This window comes from Arachis stenosperma, chromosome 9 (genome assembly GCF_014773155.1).
Source record: "Arachis stenosperma cultivar V10309 chromosome 9, arast.V10309.gnm1.PFL2, whole genome shotgun sequence".
NCBI classification, from domain to species: domain Eukaryota; kingdom Viridiplantae; phylum Streptophyta; class Magnoliopsida; order Fabales; family Fabaceae; genus Arachis; species Arachis stenosperma.
In genome coordinates, this window is record NC_080385.1 from 159880995 (window position 1) to 159904664 (window position 23670).

General features: G+C 31.5%; 2 protein-coding genes across 10 annotated transcripts; both read right to left on the reverse strand.

Annotated features, from left to right (window-relative positions):
- Nucleotides 1-1500: 1500 nt before the first annotated feature.
- Nucleotides 1501-4740, reverse strand: LOC130948354 (protein PHOTOSYSTEM I ASSEMBLY 2, chloroplastic). Of its 8 annotated transcripts, XR_009073023.1 has the most exons (6): nucleotides 4510-4740; nucleotides 4195-4444; nucleotides 3289-3426; nucleotides 2887-2936; nucleotides 2445-2564; nucleotides 1869-1980 (listed from the first exon to the last, which is right to left on the reverse strand). XR_009073023.1 is itself a non-coding variant. In XM_057877075.1 (4 exons), the coding sequence occupies exons 1-3, from the start codon at nucleotides 4654-4656 to the stop codon at nucleotides 3296-3298; spliced, it is 528 nt and encodes a 175-aa protein (XP_057733058.1). In that variant the 5' UTR covers nucleotides 4657-4740; the 3' UTR covers nucleotides 1501-1522; nucleotides 3289-3295. The 8 variants fall into 8 exon arrangements, 5 of the variants coding, with proteins under 5 accessions (XP_057733058.1, XP_057733057.1, XP_057733059.1 ...); XR_009073022.1 differs by lacking the exon at nucleotides 2445-2564; XR_009073021.1 differs by having other exon boundaries at nucleotides 2445-2936.
- A 1531-nt stretch (nucleotides 4741-6271) lies between these two features.
- LOC130948353 (high mobility group B protein 15-like) lies at nucleotides 6272-11120 on the reverse strand. 2 transcript variants are annotated; one of them, XM_057877071.1, is made up of 8 exons: nucleotides 11104-11120; nucleotides 10840-10888; nucleotides 9626-9846; nucleotides 9151-9229; nucleotides 8074-8236; nucleotides 7853-7996; nucleotides 7193-7587; nucleotides 6272-7086 (listed from the first exon to the last, which is right to left on the reverse strand). In XM_057877071.1, exons 3-8 carry the CDS (start codon nucleotides 9805-9807, stop codon nucleotides 6772-6774), a joined length of 1278 nt encoding a protein of 425 aa, XP_057733054.1. In that variant the 5' UTR covers nucleotides 9808-9846; nucleotides 10840-10888; nucleotides 11104-11120; the 3' UTR covers nucleotides 6272-6771. The 2 variants fall into 2 exon arrangements, with proteins under 2 accessions (XP_057733054.1, XP_057733053.1); XM_057877070.1 differs by lacking the exons at nucleotides 10840-10888; nucleotides 11104-11120 and adding an exon at nucleotides 10204-10677.
- Between the last annotated feature and the right edge of the window lie 12550 nt (nucleotides 11121-23670).

The following is a 23670-nucleotide window of genomic DNA, read 5'->3' on the forward strand; positions in this document are numbered from 1 at the left end:
TCTTATGTGGCAGCTTCTGAAATGGTTGAATCAATGAATCTACATCATCAAAGACCCAAAAAGTTGAATACATTTAGGTTGTTGAAATGTTTGAAATCACTGGATAATTAATTATTGAAGTTATGCTCAAGATTTAAGATTTGAATACTAGTATACTATATAATTATTGAAGTTATGCTCAAGATTTAAGATTTGAATTTAATTAATTAAAATTTTAAATTACAAGATTTAGTGTTTATTAACCAACATGATTGATCAAAGTAATTAGATAAAGAATACTTTCAAAAGCAAAAAGTTTGTTTTAAGTGTTCTTAAAATATATTGATTGCGTGTTTAACAAATTTTATATTCATCCATTTTTTTTAACCCACACATCTTTATCCCATTTAAAAATGTAAATTATCATTTTTTTATTTATGAAAGTTTAAAATATTAATAAATCTATTTATGAATGAATTATTTCATTTATTTATAAATAAATTTATCAAAACTATATTAATAGAAATAGTAATTTATTGCGTTCAACACTTAGTGATTAAAAATTTAAAACACCATTACTCAATAAAAACAAAGTTAACACTTCTATCGTTCAATTCGCATAATCACTAAGTAATGACTTTAAAGGAATTTCGGTCATGGGATTAGAGTTAGAAAAATTGTTGGAAATCATATTTTATTTTTTAAATTATTCTCTTAATTTTATATAAAAATTTTAAATTTTTTTATCTTTTATATTTCAAAAGATGGCAAATATATTTAAATTTGTACTCTATTTAATAAAAAAAAAATAAAAGAAAAAGTTAAGACTCTTAAGTCTCAATAAAAGTTATGTCTCCCAAAAAATCTTTTATTAGTGAAAGTGTGGAACCAGCTAGATAATGATGGGTCGATCAATTGGACTTTTAATCATGAACAACATTGATGGATTCTCTACCTGAAATTATGTTGATGGGCAAGCCTAAAAAAATATTCAGCAAGACCCAAAAAAAAATCTTGTTGATCAGCTAGCATTTTATGTTGGGCCTTAGGCCCGGTTACATATAAAAAAAAAAGGGAACTTCATGTATATTATTACTTTATTAGTCATCTTCCCATATTCAGGTTAACATTGCTGTTAGTCCTTAATTAGATATGAGGGACATTTTTTTTTTCTATTTTTTTTTAAACTTATCTCTTCATTATTCATCTAGTCGAACAAATAAGGAATTAGAAATCAAAAGATCCATGCATATAAATGACATTTAATTAGTTTGGATACGTTTTCCCCCATTCCTTTGTTTGTACCATGAATTATTGATATATCATTAATCATTAAATACAGATATAGAACATATCCTAAACCTTGAGTCACTTCCAAAGATATCTCAATTCTCAAGCACAATGGTGAGAATCTTGCACACTTGGAAGAAAAACAACGATCTAGTACCAACTCATGAAACACAAAGCCCCCCATCACCATCCTTCATCTTTGAAGATGATGTATCTAAGCTTGTTTTCCAAATGGAAGCACCACAAGAAGCCACTACAAGTACAGACACTGAAGATGAAGAAGGTCTAGAATCAATCGAAAGAAAACTCGAGGTAGAATCTATTATTTTTTTTAGATTCCATATCCTTGAGCATGCTCAAAATTTCGAATAACTAAGGTTAATTAGGACAATTGTCAGCGAAATCTTTTTAAAAACATGTTTTTATGTGCGCAATTTGTACCTGAAGTAAGACGTTCATGCATCTTCCTATTACATAATCAATTCCTTTAGCACTTTAATGTTGATTTTAAACAAAAAGATGTTGAATAGGTTAATGAAGAAGAAGATGAAGGTCATAAGCTAAAGGAAATGGATGATCAACAACTTCGACAAATCAAATGTAAGAAAAAAATGGTAACATATGACATTGATAAGTTACAAATGTACTCAGAAGATGAGTTCCTTAACAAACACTATGAGAAAACATCATATTTTCCATGTCGCCTCCAACCTGAAGAAGATACATTGGATATACTCACAATGATTGTAAAAGAGAAACGAGGGATGATACGATCCACACGCAAAATGCTCAAACAAATGGGGCGCGAGCTTAAGAACAGTGAAGATAAGTTGAGCACCGTTGAAAAGAAGCTTCGAAAATCTAAGTGCTCCTCATCTACCTCTAGTTCACTTATGTCCTAATCACAAATTGGTCCGGGATATGGATTTTCATTAAGAAGCTTGTTCCCATCAACTATTTTATATCTTTTTCTTATGGTGTAAGACACCTTAATTAGATTTCTACTATGAATGGTTTGTTGTCCTATACATGTATTTTTACGTCCTTGAATGGTCATGCTCTTATCTTTTATCTTAATATTAATAGCATGCACTTGGTAAAATAAGTTATCAAGATATTGTCATGAATTCAGATCTCGCAATAACACTAGAAAAAGAAGAAGAAAACAGACTTACAAGTTACAAATAGCCATCCAATATGCCTTTCTTTTGGTTTGTTTGAAGGTGGGCTTAATTGCTATTTCCCAATTGGCCAATTCCCACTCATTCAAGCATGAATTACCTTGAATATTCCTCCTACATTTTTAACTTAATAAAGGGATAGAGAAAGTCTAGGGGCCAGCACTTTTATTAAATTTCGGCCAGCACTTAATCATCAAAAGAAAATTGAGCAATCCATTAGATGTAATCTCACACCATTAAAAACATTATTGATGGCTAATTGATGGCTACAAATCACATAATCTGCTGGCCCCCTAGCACTCCTCGGAAGGATATAATGATCATACCAGTGATGCTTGTAATGCATACAATTCTCTTAATTCAATAGACTTAACCCTTACTGCCACCATTATCACCCAAAAACAACAACCATTAACAATAAGAAAGAAGTCAATACCTTGAATGGACAAGAAAGGTACGAAGTGTGAACATCTACAGATTTGATTCCTAACAAAATCAGAACATGAGTAGCTGCTTTTACTGGAAGTATTTGCCAAGTGTTTACAATATACATGGGATTTTACAATGAGGAGTACGTTTAAATATGATAATTGTAGCACTGAAAAACTGACATCTTCTCATATATATAGGTGAAAATCAGGGCCAATGGGTAGTTTTGTTTTGGGATGCATCCACACCTAAAATACAAGCAAAAATTCCTCCCTAATCTTCTATACAAGGAGCTGAATACCAAAGAACTCACTGATTTGTGTTAACAAGGTGGAGAATAATATTCCAATCAAAATGTGACATGAAACAAAACTGGACACTAGTAACAACATAAACAAAAAAGACTCACATTTTTCTTAAGAGTTTGGAAGTAGGCGTCCATTATACATCTTATCAAGTAGTTTTCGCGCATCAGGCCTCCTTAGGAGACCTTTATTGTTTGGCAACCCAGTTCCTAAGCAAACTGGACACACAAGCTTTCCTCGACCTGTAAATATCAATCCCGCAAGTTAGTCCAATACATATGTCATTTGATTCCTGTAATAGGATAGAAAGGATGAAAAGAATAACACAGCATAGATGCGTTCTAGTGTCTCTTCTTTTTGAAAGTACTGGAATTTGCTTAAATATTGTCCCCTAGACATGCCTCGTGTCTCTACTATAGACATTACAAAATTCATCAAATAAATTTGAAGTTTTTTTCTTTGTTTTCTTCTCCAACTATGTTTTTATTCAAAACTCGTCTATCTTTTCTATCCCAAGACAGTAACCAAACACAACGCCCTCTACATTTCACTCACAAAGAATAACAGCCTAAATGGCGTAAATATGTTTGGGGTTGTTATTGGATTGATTTGGTTAGTTTCATGACAGCTCCATCTAAAAGTTTGAAAAAAAATCATAGTAAAGAAATTTGTAAAGTAATAAAATAAGGGATTAATCCATTGAATCTGTATATTATAACCTCTATCATGTGTGAATCCCACTATCTTGATTCACTTCTTTACTTCACCAACTTTGAGTCTGATCCGAAAAGTTTCATTTCTATCTGAAGACAGTAACCAAACAAACACTATACTACGCCCTAAAAAGAAAAAGAGAATCACCCTACTAGTTTCCTAAATCCCCTTCTTTCTCCTTCAAAACCCTAGACTCAATAAATGCATGATTGAAAAGCATATCATCATTCATCAAAACAAGACAATTGTATTTAATTTCCTCCAACAACAATATATAAGGGTAGGAGCACGGTTACCGTAACAATTAGGACACTCAGTGAATTCATAAACATCTTTGGCTCGTTTCCTGTTGAGAGCTTTCCATTTTCCGGTACCACCGCACATGTCACAGATGATGGCACCACTTCCGCCGCAGTTTCTACACACTGCTTTCTCCATTCCCGCCGCAGCAGTTGAATTTGGTGCAGCTGCAATTAGAGTCAGAGCTGCACTCGAACACATGCACGTTAGACACACGCGCCTTGAAACCTTCACTGATGCTTCTTCCTGCATTCAATTATCAGTAGCAATAAACAAACAGAGAAAATTGAGTAACAGAGAATGTCAATTACCTGTGACTGTGAGGTATTGTGTTCTTGATTGTGTTGAGTTGAGTTAACAACACGAAGCCGCAACGCTTTTACTCTGTTTGGAGAAGGAAGGCACCGATGAATAACAGTGATATTAGCAGAAGTAGAACTCGCCATTGCCATTGCCATTGTTTTACTCCTCTTACTTTCTCTCTTATCCAAAGGTAGCAAATATCCTTTCAGAGAGAGAAAGAGAATCAAATCAATGGATTCAATGCCGCCAAGTAAGATCTCTACAATCTCAATCTTTTTTTTTTTTAATATGATTGTTAGTATTTTTTGTTTAATTTTGATTTTTTATTAATTTTTTATTTATTTTTCTTGTTAATAGTATAGATATTGTTATTTAAAGTTTTTTTTTATGTTTATTGATATATATTATTATATTTTTTTAATAGAATTTTTAGTATTTATTGTTTATATAATTTTTTAATTATTTTTATGAATATATATTTTTTATAAAACTTTATCTTTTATTTGAGTGTGTATATTTTTTACTATGTGTTCTTAAATTAATATATATTTTATTTATTATTGTTAATTTTTATAATATAAATTCCATTAAAAAGATCTAATTAAATACAAAAAAATATTAAAGAAGAGTACTAAAAAATTATAACTAAAAGAGTACTAATAATTTTAATATATAAATTAAAAATTTTTTTAAAAGAAATTATAATTAAAGAGTATTAAAATAATATAGTTTTAAATGATATAAATTTATGTCTTTTTTTAACAATTTTTGTTTAAACGTAATTTTAAATAATGTAATCGAAACAACATTCATTTTATTATAATTCATTTTAAAACAAAATTTTCAAACATAAATCACTTTAACACTAACTCACGTCTTATCACAATCAAATTCTGTCGCGGTACTGAGTTCGACACTTGCTTAAGCTAACTAGTGACCCTAACCACTACACCAACCCAACTTAGTTAAATCTGATTCTATTTCAAATTCATAGTTTAGAACAATTAATTACACTAATAAAATGAATTGTGTTTATTCCTATGTTATTCGTGTAATTCTTTTATTTGTTTTTTCTTATTTTCTTATGATGGAGTTAAAATATGTTTAATAAAGATAATTTTGATATTTCAATCTTTAGTAGTAATAAAATTACAAATAAGATTTATTTTAGTCTCATTTAGTTTATACTTTAATGCGAAAATTAAAATTCTTTTCTGAGAATTAAAAATTATAATTTCATTATATTTCAAACTAAAAAAATTTCTTTCTTTTTGTGAGAATTCTATTCTCAAAATGTTCCAATCACATACATAATAGATCAAATTTGAATTAGATATTCACTCAATTTTTGTCTTGAAGGATTGATACAAAATATACAAATTTATTTAGTGACCAATTTTCAAAGGAAAAATTTTGTAGTATTATTTTTACACCTTTCTTGTTTATAATCACAAAAATGATGCATATATCAGTCATTCTCCCAAAATGCTCTCTCTATTCCCAACACCTATTAAAAAGAGCTAACCCAAGAAGATTAGCAGAAAAAGGAGAGGGATTTCCAGAGTTTTGTTTTTAAGTCCGCCTTACTTTCTCAGCATGTTTCAACTTTCAAGCATATTATCTAATCTGATATAATATAAGATAGATTGTTATCTTATTTTATTTTCCATGCGCCCTTTAACAATAACAAGAACCATCACTTTGGCATTCGAATAGCAGCATTTTATTCCAAGGTCATGGTCAACAGAATAAGCAATAAACTATGGGAGAGATAAGAATCGCCACTGCTTCTAAGTAAAGTCCTAATTGTACCATAAACTACTACTATGTCAGCATGTCAAATGTACAATATCATGAAACTAGCAATAAATCAAACAACTGAAATCTTGACATGGCAAAACCCACAGTTAAGCACTGTGATTGTGAGCCAAGCATCTAACCACTAACAAGTCAGTCTTGAGCTCAAAAGTCAAAACTTCATTTAAATTGAAATCTTAAAAAAAAATTTCTATTTCTCTGATCAACCATACTACGTGTACACAAAAAATCAGCCACCAAATCAACCACCCATATAAAGTACATATTGAAATATAAAATACACATTGAAAATAAGCTAATCACCACATGTATTTATACACAAATTCATGATAACTGATTTGGTGGCTAATTTTTGGGATGCACATAGTATTTTTGTTCTCTGCTCTAAGATTAGTCATTCTGTACTTGTTTCTTAATTGATGCCCTTATCTATGCAGAAAGAATCAAGCACCTCATAAACCTCCATTGGGTGACTTCTCCGAGCCCAAGCAGCTAGATTCAGCACCCATGCCGGCAACCGGTGATGCATCCTCATCAAAATCTTTTTCCATAGCTCTATCATCGTCATAGTCGCTTCCACCAGTACTGCTTTCTTCTGGTGTTTGAAAAGAATCGCCCTCCGTTTCATCCAATTTCATGTCCTCAGGAAGCCGCTGCTGCAGAGGCACAGCATCACTAATAACTTGGCCCATCTTCTGCTTCTCACGATAATCCTCCATTTCCACTCTATACCTCTCTTTATCCTTCATAGCCTTCTCTTGATAAACCTAAAAAGTTCAATGAAACTCAACATGTTACAATAACTTAAGATACAAGAAATGAAAGACTCATGCATGAGCTTGTGCACCATTCAACTTGATACAAGTTACTTACTACTCTTTCTGATTCATTCAACTTGTTCCAGAGTTCGCCAATGATCCTACTAATCTCCCTGTCCTTCCCATGATGGTGTGCTTTTAGCCTTGCATGCTGTTCCGCAAAAAAGAAATTGTAACCACTTCTGTTGGGTTTTGGATGAGCAGGATCTCTCCGCTTTATTTCTGATTTCTTTCTGCGCCGGCGCCGACGGACACCTAACGGAGCAGAGGCGCCACTGTTGTTGGCCAAAACTCCGTGATGAGAAGTAGACAATCCAGGTTTTTGTGGAGCCTGATAGAGGACGCCTTTAAGTTTCTCTGAACCTATTGTTACAGTGACTAGATAGCCACTTTCGAACTTTCCATCAATGACCCCAATCACCTGAGACCCTCCTGAAGATTTTCTCATGGCTGAGACCACAATAGAACAAACAGTACTAGTGTTATCAACTATATTCAATAAGTATGGAAAACAATTTCCAGCCATCCTGAACAAAATATGAGCAATTCCTTAGATCTTATAAATAAGATTAAGTGGTTCAGAGGTCTTTGGTGTTTAGGAACATAAAGTGTAAAATATGCAATTGATAACATACTAGATATACTTGTTAACCAACATATTTACTTGTCCAATGGCATGTAAAATTGTAAATGAATATTTAGGTCTTAGATTGACCTTCAGGCAATTCAGCAGCATTAGCGCTTGACTGTTGAAAGACCGGCGATTGAAATCCTGATGACGGCGGCATAAACTGTGCCTTTTGCACTGGAACTGGAATGGATGATTGACACTGCAGACCGCCTGCTGAAGAGAAAAAGCCTATTGGTGCATTAGATTGGGTTCCGAGTATGATAATGAGATTATAACAAACAAGCTATGTGGTGTAAATGGCATACTGGAAGCAGCTGGACTCCATCCAGGGGCTTTGAAATAGTAGATTTGTTCATAATGGTAAAGCAATGAAGCATAGTACTTCCGCAGAACAAAAGAGGCATTTGTAGCAGTTGATGGAAAATTGAAAGTTGCAGTTACTTCCTTCCATTTTCTCTCTTTGATTATCTGCAAGACAGAATGATAATTGCAATTACTATCACTACACCAAACAAAACAAAACAAAAATATTGTTCATGAGAACAGTTAAAAATCTTTAGTTTTAGTGACCAACTTATCAGACAAAATGCAATCATCTTTTATTCAAGGCAATATCCTGAATCAACTACAATTTACAAAAGACATGTGAAGTATTTGGATTAAAAGTAAAAAGACAAGGATCCAAATGAACAAACCTTCCAAAGAAAATTCACAGACAATACAATATTCAACTATATTATAACGAATGACGGCATAAAAACAGGGTAACCATTTCTGAATCACATACAATACAACGACTTTACAAGCATAAAACACATTGTTGACCAAGCTTGAAAGAGTTGAAGCTACCATGATAAATGAAACATCAACATAAGAAAAAAGACATATTTCAAAATGGCTCCCTAATTCATGCGAATAAAACTTATTCTTAGCATCACCTTTTCCAACCAGTTTTATCAAGTGCTTAATAAAATTATGACAGACAAGCCATAAAATTTTATAATGCTTCAACAACAGCATGCTGCATGTCTTCGATAAACATGTAGAGAAAGGAGGAAAAAATCTTATCCCAGCATTGGATTTGCACCACAATTATAGGACATGAAAATGCAGATCAGAAAAAATAGAACATCTTTAACTCCATTGAACCAAACTCAGAATAACACTTGAGGTTGATGATAATCAATAAAAACTTCTTTAACCAACATAAGGATCATTACTTTCATGCCCAAATTCAAACAGCATACAAATTTTAAAAAAAGTAGTATAGGTTCAACAGAACCTCTGGACTCTGGTCATGGTGGAACAGAATATTCAGTGATTCCGGAAAAAAAAATAGTAAGGGAAACGGCGCAACCAAATATAAAATAATCACAGCTTACCTTCTCAATACCTCCTCTAGAAGTTACTTCAACAAAGAGTCGATGCAAATCTAATTCTCTTCCCCCAATAATGGGAATCCTGGGACATAATTCAAAATGTCGGAAAAGGAACTCAAAAGGTGAAAAAAAAAATGTTTAGTAGTCACAAAGCTATGCAAATCAGCAAAGGCATTAGTAAGGTGCAACATTTCCAAAATCCATAGAAAACTATAAGCAGAGACCACACTACTGATCCACAATCAGGAACCAACTAGAAAACCAAATAGATCTATAACATCAGAATGCCCTTTACTATTAGAGAGTTATTAGAAGACAAGTAATGCCAACATCAATAGGGAAGAAAAAGCAGCAATATATATACAAATTACTAAAGAATGTGATGCAGGAATTCAAGAAAGAAACCAAGACACTCCAAGAGTATAGAATAGAAGTAGTAAAATAAAGAAAACAAGACATGTATATGAGGAGAGCTTACATGAACTTGGTGCCCATAGAAGAGTGGAGCTTCTCCAAGGTTTCCATGAAGAGCTTGGGATTGTTTGCAACCTCCTCGTAGCTTGCTTGCGGTGGAGGATACACATAATACCCCGAAGCTGAAGCTACTCCAGCATCTTTCATTGGTAACGGGCTCTTACTCGCACAAGAAGCTGATGCCATTAACAAGTTGTTGTTCTATTTTCAGCTTTCACTATGTTCCTGCCCCAACATCAACAAAGACAAAACAACCTTGGTGTTAAGTACATAGTTGGGAAAAAACAAAAAAAAAAAAGTGGATTAGGATGTGAAAACTGAAACTGCAATAAGAAGGGGAAGAAGTAAAAGAAGAAAACATCAAAGACTGTTCACTGGATATTAAAAAGAAAACAAAAAGTAAAAGATATGAAAGTAGAAAGTAGAAATAACCACTTACATGCAGGCAACATAAAAATGAGAAAAGACAAAAACTGAAGAGAAACAGACAAGTTCACTGGATAAGAGAAGAGGAGAACTGTACCATGAAAAGAATATATAAAAACAAGAGAGAGAAGATAGAGAGAGAGAAATAAAAATCACCATCAACATCACCATTAAGCTGGAGATTCAGGACTGAAACAATCCACGACAGTGATAAGATACACAACACATGCTCAATGGGGTGGTGATGATGAAGTAACTTGCAGTGACAAGGGAGATACAAAGCCCAAGAAAAGGAACCAATGGGACAGAAAAGCAGTGTCATAGCCATGAATTCCTCCAGATTACCGAGGATGTTACAGCAAAAGAAACCATTCAAAGCTTCTCAGAAAAGAAAAGAAGCCTCTGAAAAACAAACAGAGGCCAAACCAAGTAACACCCTTTTGGTCTTTGGTAATAAAGACGCACCCAAAAAGGACCCTTTCTGTTTCTACTCTCTCCTTAACACTCTTCAACCACTGTTCACAGAACCTACATGAGCCTATAACTGAACCCTTTTTTGTTTTGACGGGTCCTATAACTGAACCCTGACATTACTACCATAGGGGATAAATACACGACTTAACAACCATATTCTTTTGACATAAATATGAATATGAATATAATAATGATATTAACTTAATGTCATGCAACAACATAAAAGCAAGTCAATACTTTTATTCATCTTTCTCTATAATCTGACACTGTTTCAGGGTTGAAAAGAGGGGTTTGTGGGGAAGGTGCCAAAGTAAATACCTTTTTTCCTCCAAAGAAAAATTCAAATAAGATTTCTTGTCCTTGCACTCTGTAATGGTGGCCAATGAAGACAAAATCACAAAACAAAACGTTGATAAATCAAAGATTAATAGCTTATCAACCACAATAATAATAATGAATTATAAATAAATAATACTAAAGAATAAGAAAAGGCACGCACTGTTCATTATTACTACTTTATTTCTCCATGCGCATTAAGGAATTAAAGAATAAACAAAAATAGAGTAAGTAATGCATGCGTACATGAATAATTAATATATATAAAAAGAAGCAGCATATGACGAGAATCAAATCCAGAGGCAGAGAAGCAAAAAGTGTTTCTTTATATTATCATTATCTTCTTGTTGTTAATATTATAGTATGATTATTATTATTATGAAAGAATAAATCTAAATTAGAAAAATAATAATGATAATGATATTATTAAATTATACTTACCAACAGTAACAGAGAATGGAGCATCAGAATCATCATCTATCTAAAATGAAATGACAAAAAGGAAGAGAAGCTTTAAAGACGAATAAAGGCGCTGTTATTAATAAAAAGCTTCGGAAGATGCGAATGGATTGGCGAAGAAGAAAAATTTAACCCTATCAAATTCCATAATCACTTTTTCAAAATGACAATCATGTCCTGCTTCGGTTTTCAATTCATGCAAACTACACGAGGGTGATTCTGCCTTTCTGTGTGGATTTTGAGATTCAATTTTCAATATTTGTATATCTCAATTTCTCAATCTTACCAATTAGATATATATCAATAAATTAAATTTTGAAATCTAAAATCTGAATTTAATTTTAATATATTATTAAAAATTTAATTTTGAGATACTTTTAAGATTCAATTTTCAATATTCGTATATCTCAAATTCTCAATCTCACCAATTAGATATATCTCAATAAATTAAATTTTGAAATATAAAATCTGAATTTAATTTTAATATATTATTAAAAATTTAATTTTGATATATTGTTAACAAAAAAATAATTATTTTTTATATTAATTAGATAAATAATTATAAATATAATTAAATAACTGTATAAAATATAATACATTAAAATTAAACTCATATTATAAGTGTAAATCAATTTTAGAGTTGTATCTAATTATCTAACATGTTAGGTAAAAAAAATATAGTTTATATTGGTCACATGAATAATTATTTAAAAAAACGAATATAATTTGATATTTGTATAAAATATTTTATATATATTAAAAGGATTTAGTTAACATGTTTAAATATTTATATATTTAAATATTTTTATTTAATAAATATAAAATAAATGCATTAAAAATTTAATTTTTTTATATTTTTAATAAAAAAATTAATTTATAAATTTAACATGGACGTTTAACATACAAGTTAGATAAACCATATTAAAATTATAAATTAATTTTGTATCAAAGATATTGCTAGTCTCGTACTAAAAAATACTAATTTTACGAGTAAAAATTAAAATGATTGTAATTTTGTTATACATCTAAATTTTTAGGTTTAATTAGGGGTGGCAAACAGATCTAAACCTGTCGGGTCGGTCCACGTAACTCGCCAATAAAGGTGGACTGAAAAATTGGGACCGCTAAATAGTAAAAACTCGCCTAACCCGCACCGCTTAAACGGTGGGCTTTGGCAGGGTGGGACGGGCTTTCCCGCTGGGCTTAGTATTTTTTAGCAATGGATATTTTTACAATTTTTTTGCCAAAATCCAATTTTTTCCAACCAAACTTACAAGAGAATGAAGATGAAAATTGAGTGTTTTGGATTATATTTATTTTTTTTAGAGACAATATTTATAATTATGTTTTGAATTATGTTTATTTTGTTTTGGGAACAATATTTATAATTATGTTTTGGATGAAAGCTTGATTTATAATTACAAAGACTTTAATGTTTGTGAATATATAAATTATAATTTGTTTATACTTTTAGAAATTATAATAGTTAAAAGTAAAAAATAGGAGAAATTTTTTTATGCCTTTATATATATTATTTAATAGTTAAAAGTGAAAAAAAGAGGATATTTGGCGGGCTTAGCCCGTCGGCCCACCAGCCCGCCGTTAGGTGGGGCGAGTTAAGATTCTGGGACCACCTCACTAGGTGGTGGGGCGGGGCGGGGCGAGCTTCCCCGCTCCCCCCCCAGATTCAATCTACAAAATTCAAGTTCATTAGTGATAGCATGTCTAATACGTTCCAACTTTTTATTTTCTTTCGAATGATTTTGTACCATTATATATTTCTTCCTCTTCTTTATTTGATTTTTTGTGTTTTTGTTTTTGTTAATAGGGTAAAATAAGAAGAATTAATTATTGTAGAATTTATCAGAAAATAATACTAAAATTTTTTAATTGTAACATAAAAAAAATTTATTTTGACATGAATACTTTTTAATCGTATCATTTTTAACTAAATGATATAATTTTCTTATCAGTTGGATAATATTAAATTCATATAAGATGTTCAATCATTTATGTGTCATTTATAGCAAATTGATGTATTTTTTTATTCTAAAACATATTTAAATGTATTTTGTTAATTGAGTGAGTTAAGGTTTTGAATTTGTGATTCTTTAAAATTTTGTGTGTCATTTATCAAATATTTATATGTCATTTCTAATTAAATGATATGTTTTGTCATTACTAAATTGTAGTATTAAACTAAAGAAGAGAAAGAAAAAAAAGGAGGAGGTATTTTGATATAGTGACAGATTTAAAAAATTTTGATAATGAGAGCAATATATATAATATAATAATAATTTTTTTATAAAAATATTATGTATATATAAAAATCAATTATCAAACTATCCATTAACTATTATATATTTGTGTATAAATACATGTATTGTTTAACTTATTTTTAATATGTATTTTATATTTTAATATATATTCTATACAAGTGGTTATTTTTATATACATATAGCATAATTATTGTTATAATTATATTTTGTTATTGTAAAATATGATTAGTCTTCAAAATATCTAATTTACAAACTAAAATACTAAAATAATAATTTAAATAATAACATATAATATAGAAGTCTATTTTTTAGGTTTTATATTTTAAAAAAATTGAATAATTTTTTTTAACAATACAATTAAAATATCTATCTTTGTATATATATCAATAACAATTATTTAAAAATTTACTTCTTATACAATTAGAAGCCAACTTTTATTAATATTCATAGTTGAAAAAGTTATTTCAATTAATAGAGTTGCTGCGAAAAAAATTACAGTAATTTTAAAAGAAGATAAATAATACTTTTTCGAATCAATTTCTAAAAAAAAACACCAATCTCTTTAAATTGCGAATTGATAATTTTAATAGACATCTAATATAAAATTCTTAAATTGATTATTATGAAATCAAATTCAATATTTAATGAGACAAATAAATATTACTATGTAAAAAAAATTTAAATTGTAGTGGGAACATTTGTCCCACAACAATGATAATAGATCCATTCTTGATCGTCAGTTATGTAAAATTTATAAAAAAATAGTACTAAAATTTTTTAGTTGTAACACAATAAATTTTTTATTTTAACATTAAAATTTTATAGCCGTAATATAAATTTTTGTTAATAGGGTGAAATAATATTATAAAAATGTGAAAGAAAGAGAAGGAGAATTTTAAATTGTATAAAATTTACCAAAAAAATTAACACCAAAATTATTTTATTGTGATACAATTTTTTTTATTTTAACAATTAACTATGAAATAAGAATTTGATATAATTTGTATCGTTAAAGGAGCAGAAAAAAATAAATAAATAAAAAATAATAATAATAATGATAATGATAACAAAGAAAAATATGAAGAAGAATAAAAAGAAAAAGAAGTAAGAATATATAAATAAAAAAATGAATAAAAAAAACGCATTCGGAGAAAATAAAAAAAAAAATTCACGCACTTGCGCCACTAAAAATGGTTATAATCACTTAGTTGGATTTGGGTAGATAATAAAGCTTTTTCGAAACGATGGTACCAATCAATATGCCATTTATTCGATTGCTTTAGTTGATATGGTTTGAAATATTTAACGGTTTTACTATTTTCAATGCGACAAAAACATGGCCGCATAAGTACAAAATCGACTTTATAATATCACTATATTCCATTTTAAATAAATCTACTATTTTCTTAATTATACCACGATGATAAATAAAATAACAACAATAATACTCTATTTCACTAGACAGAGTTAATTATGTAGATTAAATGATGATAAGTGCGAAAAAAATATAATTAAATAAAATTACTATCAAAATTTGTAAAATTTAAAAATATAAGATTGTACCAATAATTTATCTTTTTATCGAGAAAATTTTAAAAACTTTTTTCTTTTTGAAAGCTCAAAAAAAATTACAATATAAATAAAAAAAGAGTTTAACTAATATATACTCTGACATATGATAAGTTATCGTTAGTAAAAAATTTTAAATATTTTAATTTAATAAATATAAAATAAATATATTAAAAATTTAAATTTTTTATATTTTTAATAAAAAAAATTATTTTATAATTTTAACATGTATTTTTAAGACACAAAGAATTATGATAGATAAATTCAATAAAAAATACTAATGAACAAGTAATTTATTTTAAACAAATTTTAAGAACCTTCTTTTTTTTTTAAAAGCTCAAAATAATAATGTCATCTTAAATAGTTACATGTTTTTTTATTATTTATCTATTTTAATTTCCAAAGTGCTTACACTTCTTTCAGATTAACCTTATCTTTATTCATAGCGTACATCTTTAAATTTAAATTTATAGATTGTGATTTTATTTAATTTCTTTTGAATTTGTTTTTCTGCTCAAGTGTTTAAACATTCTGTTATAAATAAAGATAAGATAAGATTACCTCCGATCCAATCAGTCTATTTATTGATTAATTGGTTCGACTAATTGAATTGTGGTTCAACAAAAAAAATTCAATTTTATAATAAAATACATATAATATTATAATTAAATACAGAAAATCATAACTAACAAAAAAAGGTTAAGTATAATTTTGGTTTCTAACGTAGGTACCAAAAATTGATTTTGTTTTTGGTCTTTTTTTCGTTACAAAATAATCCCTAAAATTTCAGTTTATTTTAAAATTGACATTTTTATCAATTTTATTTTTTAATTACCAAATTACCCTTCGTTCAAAAATTATAAAACAAAATAAAATAAAATAAAAAGAAAAAGAAAGGCATTAGAGGGAGAAAGAGAATTGAGGGAGGGGGAGCGAGAAAGAAAAGAGGGAGGAGGGAGAAAGAAAATCTGGTGGGCAGCGAGGATGACGGCGACGCCGATCAGGGAGGAATTACCCACCACTCACCGACACAAATCCTCAAGAACTTTAACGAGATTCGCCTCCTTCGGATCGAGCTCCCAAGCGATGAATTAGAGATCGAAGACAGAGTACTCATTAAGTGAATGGCAGATTTCGGCTCAACCATTGACAATTGCGTGATCCTCGGAGCATAGGACATTGGACAGTTTGGTTATGACCGATGCCGATGGTCAGGGAGTGTTGTATATGAACAGCGAGTGTTAAATTTCCTTTTTGTCCAGGATCTCTTTAACTAAGGTTGGTAGCTTTATTGTGATGGCCTAATTGTATATGTGATATTGTTTGTTAGTTGCTTTAGAAGTGATAGAATGATGATGATGATGACCATGATAATAATAGTGGTGGTGGTGGGTTCTGGTTTCGCTTGAATTTCTGTTCTTTTTCTATTGAGTTTGGTTGATTTTCGAGTGAAGGAGGAAGGATATTTTCGTCTGAAGGACGATTTTAAAATAAACTGAAATTTTGTGAATCATTTTATAGCGAAAAAATATCAGAGACGAAATCGATTTTTAACTTTTACGTTAAAACTAAAATCATACTTAACCCAAAAAAAAAATGTAATAAGATGAACACAATAGCTACTCTAGTAATAGATTGAGCAAAGGCAAGGAGAATTATATATGGCTAGACTTTGGAAAGAACATTAAAAAAAACAATTAAGGAAGGATGAAGAAGGATTAGGATTTATTTGAAATAACTTTTTTATAATTTTTTTTTATTTGGTAACCCTAAAGCAATAACGCTTTTTTTTAGATTTTACAAAAATAGTCGATTTTCGATTTGGCTCAACCGATTAATTTTGTGGTTTGTCAATAATTTTTATTATAGAAGATTTTTAATGTAATTCGAATCACACACTTTTTTTATTCTCAATTGGATAGATAAATTCAAATTCGTTTTTAGAATAATGATTATATAAAATTAAAATCGTGTTTAGTTTGTATTTTTTATTTCTATTTTCATTTTTTTATTTTCAAATTTTTGTTAAAAAAATTAGAACAAAACAAAATTTCATTGTTTTTATGATTTTTTCCACAAAGTTTTAATAACAAACTATCAAAATAAAATAAAAAATAAACCTACTCTAACATTTTCAGGAAAGTTAAAGAATGGAATAAAATTATTAAAGAACGAACAAAAATATTTCTTTATTCACCGTCCAAAATATTATTTTATAATATTTCAAATTAAGAGGGGGTTCATTTTTTTCTATAAGAAAAAACTTATAATACAGTGCAATGAAATAGAGGTGTGTAAAAAATTTTCGTTACTATAGTATCAGTATAAATTACAACCTGTGTTTTATCTTTTTCTATTATTTTTTATTTTTTTTTGTTTATCAAAATAACCAAATACAGCTTACGTTTTATTTCTTTTAGAGTTTTCAAATTTCTTTTGTTATTTTCTTTAGGTTCAAATGCAGCCTGCATTTATGGATAGACAATATTTTAATTTTTTTTTTAAACTCCAAAATGCAGCTGCAATTTTAACGTATCAAAAGCTTTTTTTGGTATTTAGTAGTGTCAAAAAAGTCGGATTAGGTGAAGTTGAGATTATGGAAGGTATTGCAAATATGCGAGTGTATTATAACGGTGAGATTATACCAAACACACACAAAGGAGTGACATTTGTATGTGAATATCCGTTTTCATTTGCTATTATTCCATATACCATAAGTTTTGTAGAGTTGCAAAATGGTATTTGTGTGAACATACAAAGTCACATTTCGAAAAGGGTGAGCAACATTTTGTACAGAAATCTTGTACAAGTATTTGGTGGGCTGGTATAGTTTCAACTAATGTCCATCACTGACGACGTATGCATGCAACGGATGTTCTATATTTATCAACAAACTCGATTTCACATGCCGATGATAGAGTTGTACGTAGAGTTTGAATAGCATACGAGGATGTATGAGGTTGGCGACGATGTCAGCGTTGATGAACTTAGGGATATAGATTGAGAAGAAGATAACAACGACAATGAAGAGGAGTTTGAAGCCAACTATGAAGTTGATGACGAAAATTATAACGGAGACTTGGCAGGTAATTCGGCGGTATAAAATGAGGCGCATGCGATTGTAAGTCATTACTTTTTTGGCGTTCCGTCTTTTATGCAGATTCTGGATCTCGAAGCAATGCATGCCCCGAAATTTTCTGAGTATGTGAATATCAGTATGTTATCTTATGGTTATTAATTAAAGTTACCACTACCATTAATTTTATTTGCCTTGTCCAACTAACGGTGGTTTGTATGTCACAGGTGAAGGCAACGTTGCAGCGGAAGATGGTGAGTTTAGTGTCAGAATGGATTTTGGTTTTAGAGAGTCGGTGATATCTACAATCAAAAGCTACACTATCTCTAGAGGAGTTGATTACACTGTTTATGAGTTTGAGCCGCAGACATTCTATGCAAAATAGAAGGGTTATGGTGCAGGGTGCGATTGGCTTATCCGAGCTAGCTTGATTCAAAAGAAGGGGTGTTGGGAGATCAGGAGATACAATGGTAAACACACGTATACCATGGGCACGATTTCACAAGATCATGTAAAGTTGGACTCAGACACAATTGCAGTTGCCATTAGGCTATTGGTTGAAGCAGACCCGTTGATAAAGGTGAAGTCTATTATTGCAGAAGTTCAGTCCAGGTTCAACTACACTGTAAGTTACTGCAAAGCTTGATTGCCAAAGCAGAAATCTGTCGTAAAAATTTTCGGTGATTGAGAAGTTTCTTAACAGACTCTGCCAGTATGGTTGAAAGCAATGACTGCAAAGATGTCAAGGTCTCGTGTTCAAATAAAAACGCTCGCCATTTACTGTGAGATCAAGGAGGTTCAAGGTGTAAGAGTTCTCCATCGCGTTTTTTGGAGCTTCTATCCGTGTATTGTAGCATTCAGGCACAGAAAGCCACTAGTGCAAGTTGATGGCACACACCTGTACGAAAAATATAAATGTGCACTTCTAGTTGCAGTTGCACAAGATAGGAACCAAAACATTGTGCCTATTGCATTTGCGATAGTCGAGGGTGAGACGGCAGACGCGTGGGAGTTTTTCCAAACCAATTTGCGGAGATATGTTGTTACCATTGATGGCGTGGGAATTATTTCTGACCGCCATAACTCCATCCATGCAGCAATAGCTCGCAGTAATGGTGCATGGTCACCACCAAGAGCGTGTCACATGTTTTGCATCAGACACATTGGGTCCAACTTCTTAAAGAGGTTTAAGACTCCATATTTGCCTAAACTTGTGGTTAACATAGGTATTTGAATTCGTTGTTATGGTCCTATTAATAGTAATTTTGTGGCATCTGCTTATGATTAAATGGTTTGTTTAACAGGCTATTCTAGGATGGAACAGGAGTAAAACAAAAACTACTAAAGACTTAAAGCGTGGGGTGAGGCATATACTCAATAGTGCGATGAGATCGGTGTTTAGAGATGGGTGTTGCATTCGACGGGGGTCATCGTTGGGGACATATGATGAGAAACTTGGTAGAGTGCATAAATTCTATCCTGAAGGGTGCACGCAACCTTCCTGTGACTGCCATTGTTAGGTCTACTTTCTATCGGCTAAACAAATTGTTTACTCAGAAGAGTGTCGAAGCTCATGAGCGTGTCCGCAACGGATTCACGTATTCAGAATTTGCTACCAAAAGAGTTTAAGAAAACTTTCAACGTGCAGGAAACATTGTCGTCAATCAGTTCGACAGGCGCAACGAGCTACTTGAGGTTCGCAAAATGCATGATTGTTCCATTTACACTGTCAACCTTGCACAACGACACTGCGATTATGGTCATTTCCAGGTCGAGCGACTCCCATATCGCCACGTTCTTGCATGTTGCGCTAACCAGCATCTTGACTGGCAAGTATATGTGCATGACGTGTATAAGATGTCTGAAATTTGCAAGGTGTACAGAGGCGAGTTTGTTCCGATGGGTGACCCATCTACGTGGGATAGATATGAAGGAGCGAAGGTGATCGCCAATTAGACATTGAGGCGCACGACAAAAGAAAGACCGAAGTCAACCCGCTACTTGAATGAGATGGATTCGCGGGATATGCATGGTCCTCACCGGTGTACTATATGTGGACGGGAGGGACATAGCCGTAGCTGATGTCCACATCGCGTAGGTCCAAGCTCTGTCGGAGGTCAATAGTGGTTAAGCTTTTTATGTAACTTTTTATGACCTACTTAACAATTATATGTAACTTTTTATGTAACTTCGTTATCTATTTTAAACTAGTGTTTAAGCTTTTTATGTTATTGCACAGTTTATTTATGTATGCATTAAACACTGAATAATAAATAAATATTTAGATTAAAAGTGCAATAGGCTAATCTCAAACAGAGTTATACGAGAACAAAGCTAAATATAGAATAAGAATACGAGAACAAACAAAAATATCTAAATATGCAATACGAGATACAACACTGAATACAAGATACAACACTGAAAACAAAGCTAAAATCAAGCAATACAAGATAAACTACAATAAACTACTTCATCGGCGCCTTCTTCGAATACAAAGTGGGTGTAGTTATCCGGTGGCGCAGTTTGTGTCCGTAAATTATACAGATGACCTTGAGACACACCGACATCCAAACCACCGCCAACGTCAGAAGCATTGACCTCTGGCATGCTCGCACCGCTAGTGTCGTACAAACCAAAACTACTCATCTTCAGAGCATTCACTGCACCATAATCATACCAGTGCTGAAGGTCATGTCCCAAAAATCTCTCTTCCTGTTGCGGGTATTCATTCAAATCGAGCAACTTGGTACGCGGTGGTGCGAAAGGACAAGGATGATCTACATGACACGACGATCGATCCATGTTGAAGTCACTGGTATGACCTGATGTGACGTGATGACCAGCAGACTACTGAAAAATAGCAGGCCCTTGCTGCTCTGGCAACGGAAATAGATAATTTGTATCTCTCAGGACCTGAGACAAGCTGATGGTGTCAGATCCACCCGACGGACTAAACTGACCATCTGCTGGAATTACCAATTGTGATCTGTAGGGTTCAACTGCCTGATGTAATTGTGGTTCCGGTATGTACGGTTATTGTTGCTCATATGCCGGCCATTGCTGATGTTGCTCATATACTGAAAATTGTTGCTGTTTGCTATAGGTCGGTGCCTGAAACTGCTGGGCATATGCCAGCTCTTGAAAATGCTGCTTATGTGCCGGCATCTGATACTGGTGCTCATATGTCGGGGCTTGAAAGTGGTACTCATATGCTGGAACCTAGTTAATAGTTAATTACAATTAATAATAATTAATAACAATTAATAAACCTAAATAATTACAATTAATAATAATTAAATACGGTAAAAATAATAATAATAATACTTGAAATTGCTACTTGTGAGGGGAAACTTGCTGCTGAGGTCCAGCTGGTTCTTCCTGTTATTCTTGTAGTTCATTTCCGCCAGCCTTTTCACACCTGCAACTCTATCTTACAGTTGTTGGTGATGCCCGTACGGCTGTGTGTACCACTTGTAGTACACCGGGAGAGGATGAAAGTCAACAATCTTGTCCCCTAATTACACTGTGTTATAACGGCCAAATATCCACAAGTTAACCCATTGATTGTTCTTGTCTCTCCAGTCATAGTTCTGTGGGCCTGTCAACCACCTGCAATGATCACGACCAATCTCGAATGTCGGGTCTGGTGGAAGCTATTGTAGCCCGAACTGTCGTCTAACTCGATTTGTCGGGTGCCACTCTATACACTTGAATGACACTAATGACGACTTTGTGGATCACATAAGCAAATTTACAATGAGGTACACCAGAACCCCTAGTCCCATATACCGCTGCCATATAAACTGCACATTTGTAACCACGAGGCCAATTAGTAAAATTATGATTCTAAATAAGCAGCCTAACTTAAATGGTTAAAACTTATATCGTTGACTCCCATGTCATCAAGTCCTCACCTAAAATGTGCAGTAGGCTTCCGTGTATATCTTGTATGCCGGCACCAATAACTCCACCTAAACAAAATTAGAATGGTTGCAACAATAACAATAACAATAACAACAACAACAATAATAATAATACCATCGCGCGAGTGGAACACCAACATCAACGAGCTGATCGTGGGGGTTAGGCGCTAGGAACGACATACACTCTCACGCCAAAACAAAAAGTAGTATGAGTGGTCCATCCATCTCTTTACAATTGTATCGTAATGCATGGCATAACGATCTATATAGATATACCAGACTGGCTGCCCTCCAACTGTATGTGGAATCCGATGAAAATCTCGAAGTAGAGGCAGAAACTTCGAGTTCAATAAAGTGGTAGACTTATTTGTAAACATAACCATTCCGAGCACGCAGAAAATGTGGGCCTGGACGTACTGCTCGATGGACTCCTGCATGTCACACGATTTGATGTCTCTGCACCGCTGGACCCATCCAAGATTTACCTTACCCAAGACGTGATCGTGCGGACCAGGCTCCCGACCAAAACAAGCAATGCAGTTTTCTATGAAAAACTGGTTTCTGCTGTCTATTTTACCCGTGAAGGGCTCCCCATTAACCGGGAAGCCAAGAATAAGTGTCATGTCTTCCAGTATCACCATCACTTTGCTGACTGAAAAATGAAACATGTGGGTTTTCAACCTCCATTGTTCCACTAAGACAATCAGGGGTATAGAATGACCTCTCATTTTGCCTACTCGTAAAACGTGTTGAAACAATGAAACCCATTAAATACCAGTGACGTTGCAGCTATCTCGTTAAAGGTCTATAACAGATCTAGTTTTCTTGGCAACAAATTCCTGATAGCCTGCAAAAAGAAAAATAATAATTATTAATATTACTTCATAATTATAATTAGTGTTAACAATAATATTAATAAAAGTATTAATACTTTTCTTAATAACTAGCAACAACTATATCTATCACAATAATAATGATAATAATAAATTTTTAATAATAACAGTTAATAATATATTCAAAAAATAATAATAACAATATAATGATAATAATAACAATAATGTACCAACAGTATTATAAAAAAATTATTATTATTATCATAGACATTATTATAAATATTTAATAATATACTAATCATAACATTAACGACCCCATAAGCCAAAAACACTAATAATAATAATAATAATAATAATAATAATAATAATAATAATTTATTAAACAGTATTATTATTATCATAAAAACTAATAATAAATTATTAAACAGTATTATTTATTATTAAAAATAATAATAAATTATTATTCTTATCAAAAAATTAATAATAATAATAATAATAATAATAATAATAATAATAATAATAATAAATTATTAGTTAAAACATAAATAAAGAACATAGAAATAAATATATTTATTCATCATAAAATTAAAAAAAATTACTTACCTATAGAGGATGATCCAGATATTCAATAATGTGTTCTTAAGGTAAGGTAAAATCATGAACCATTTTTTCTT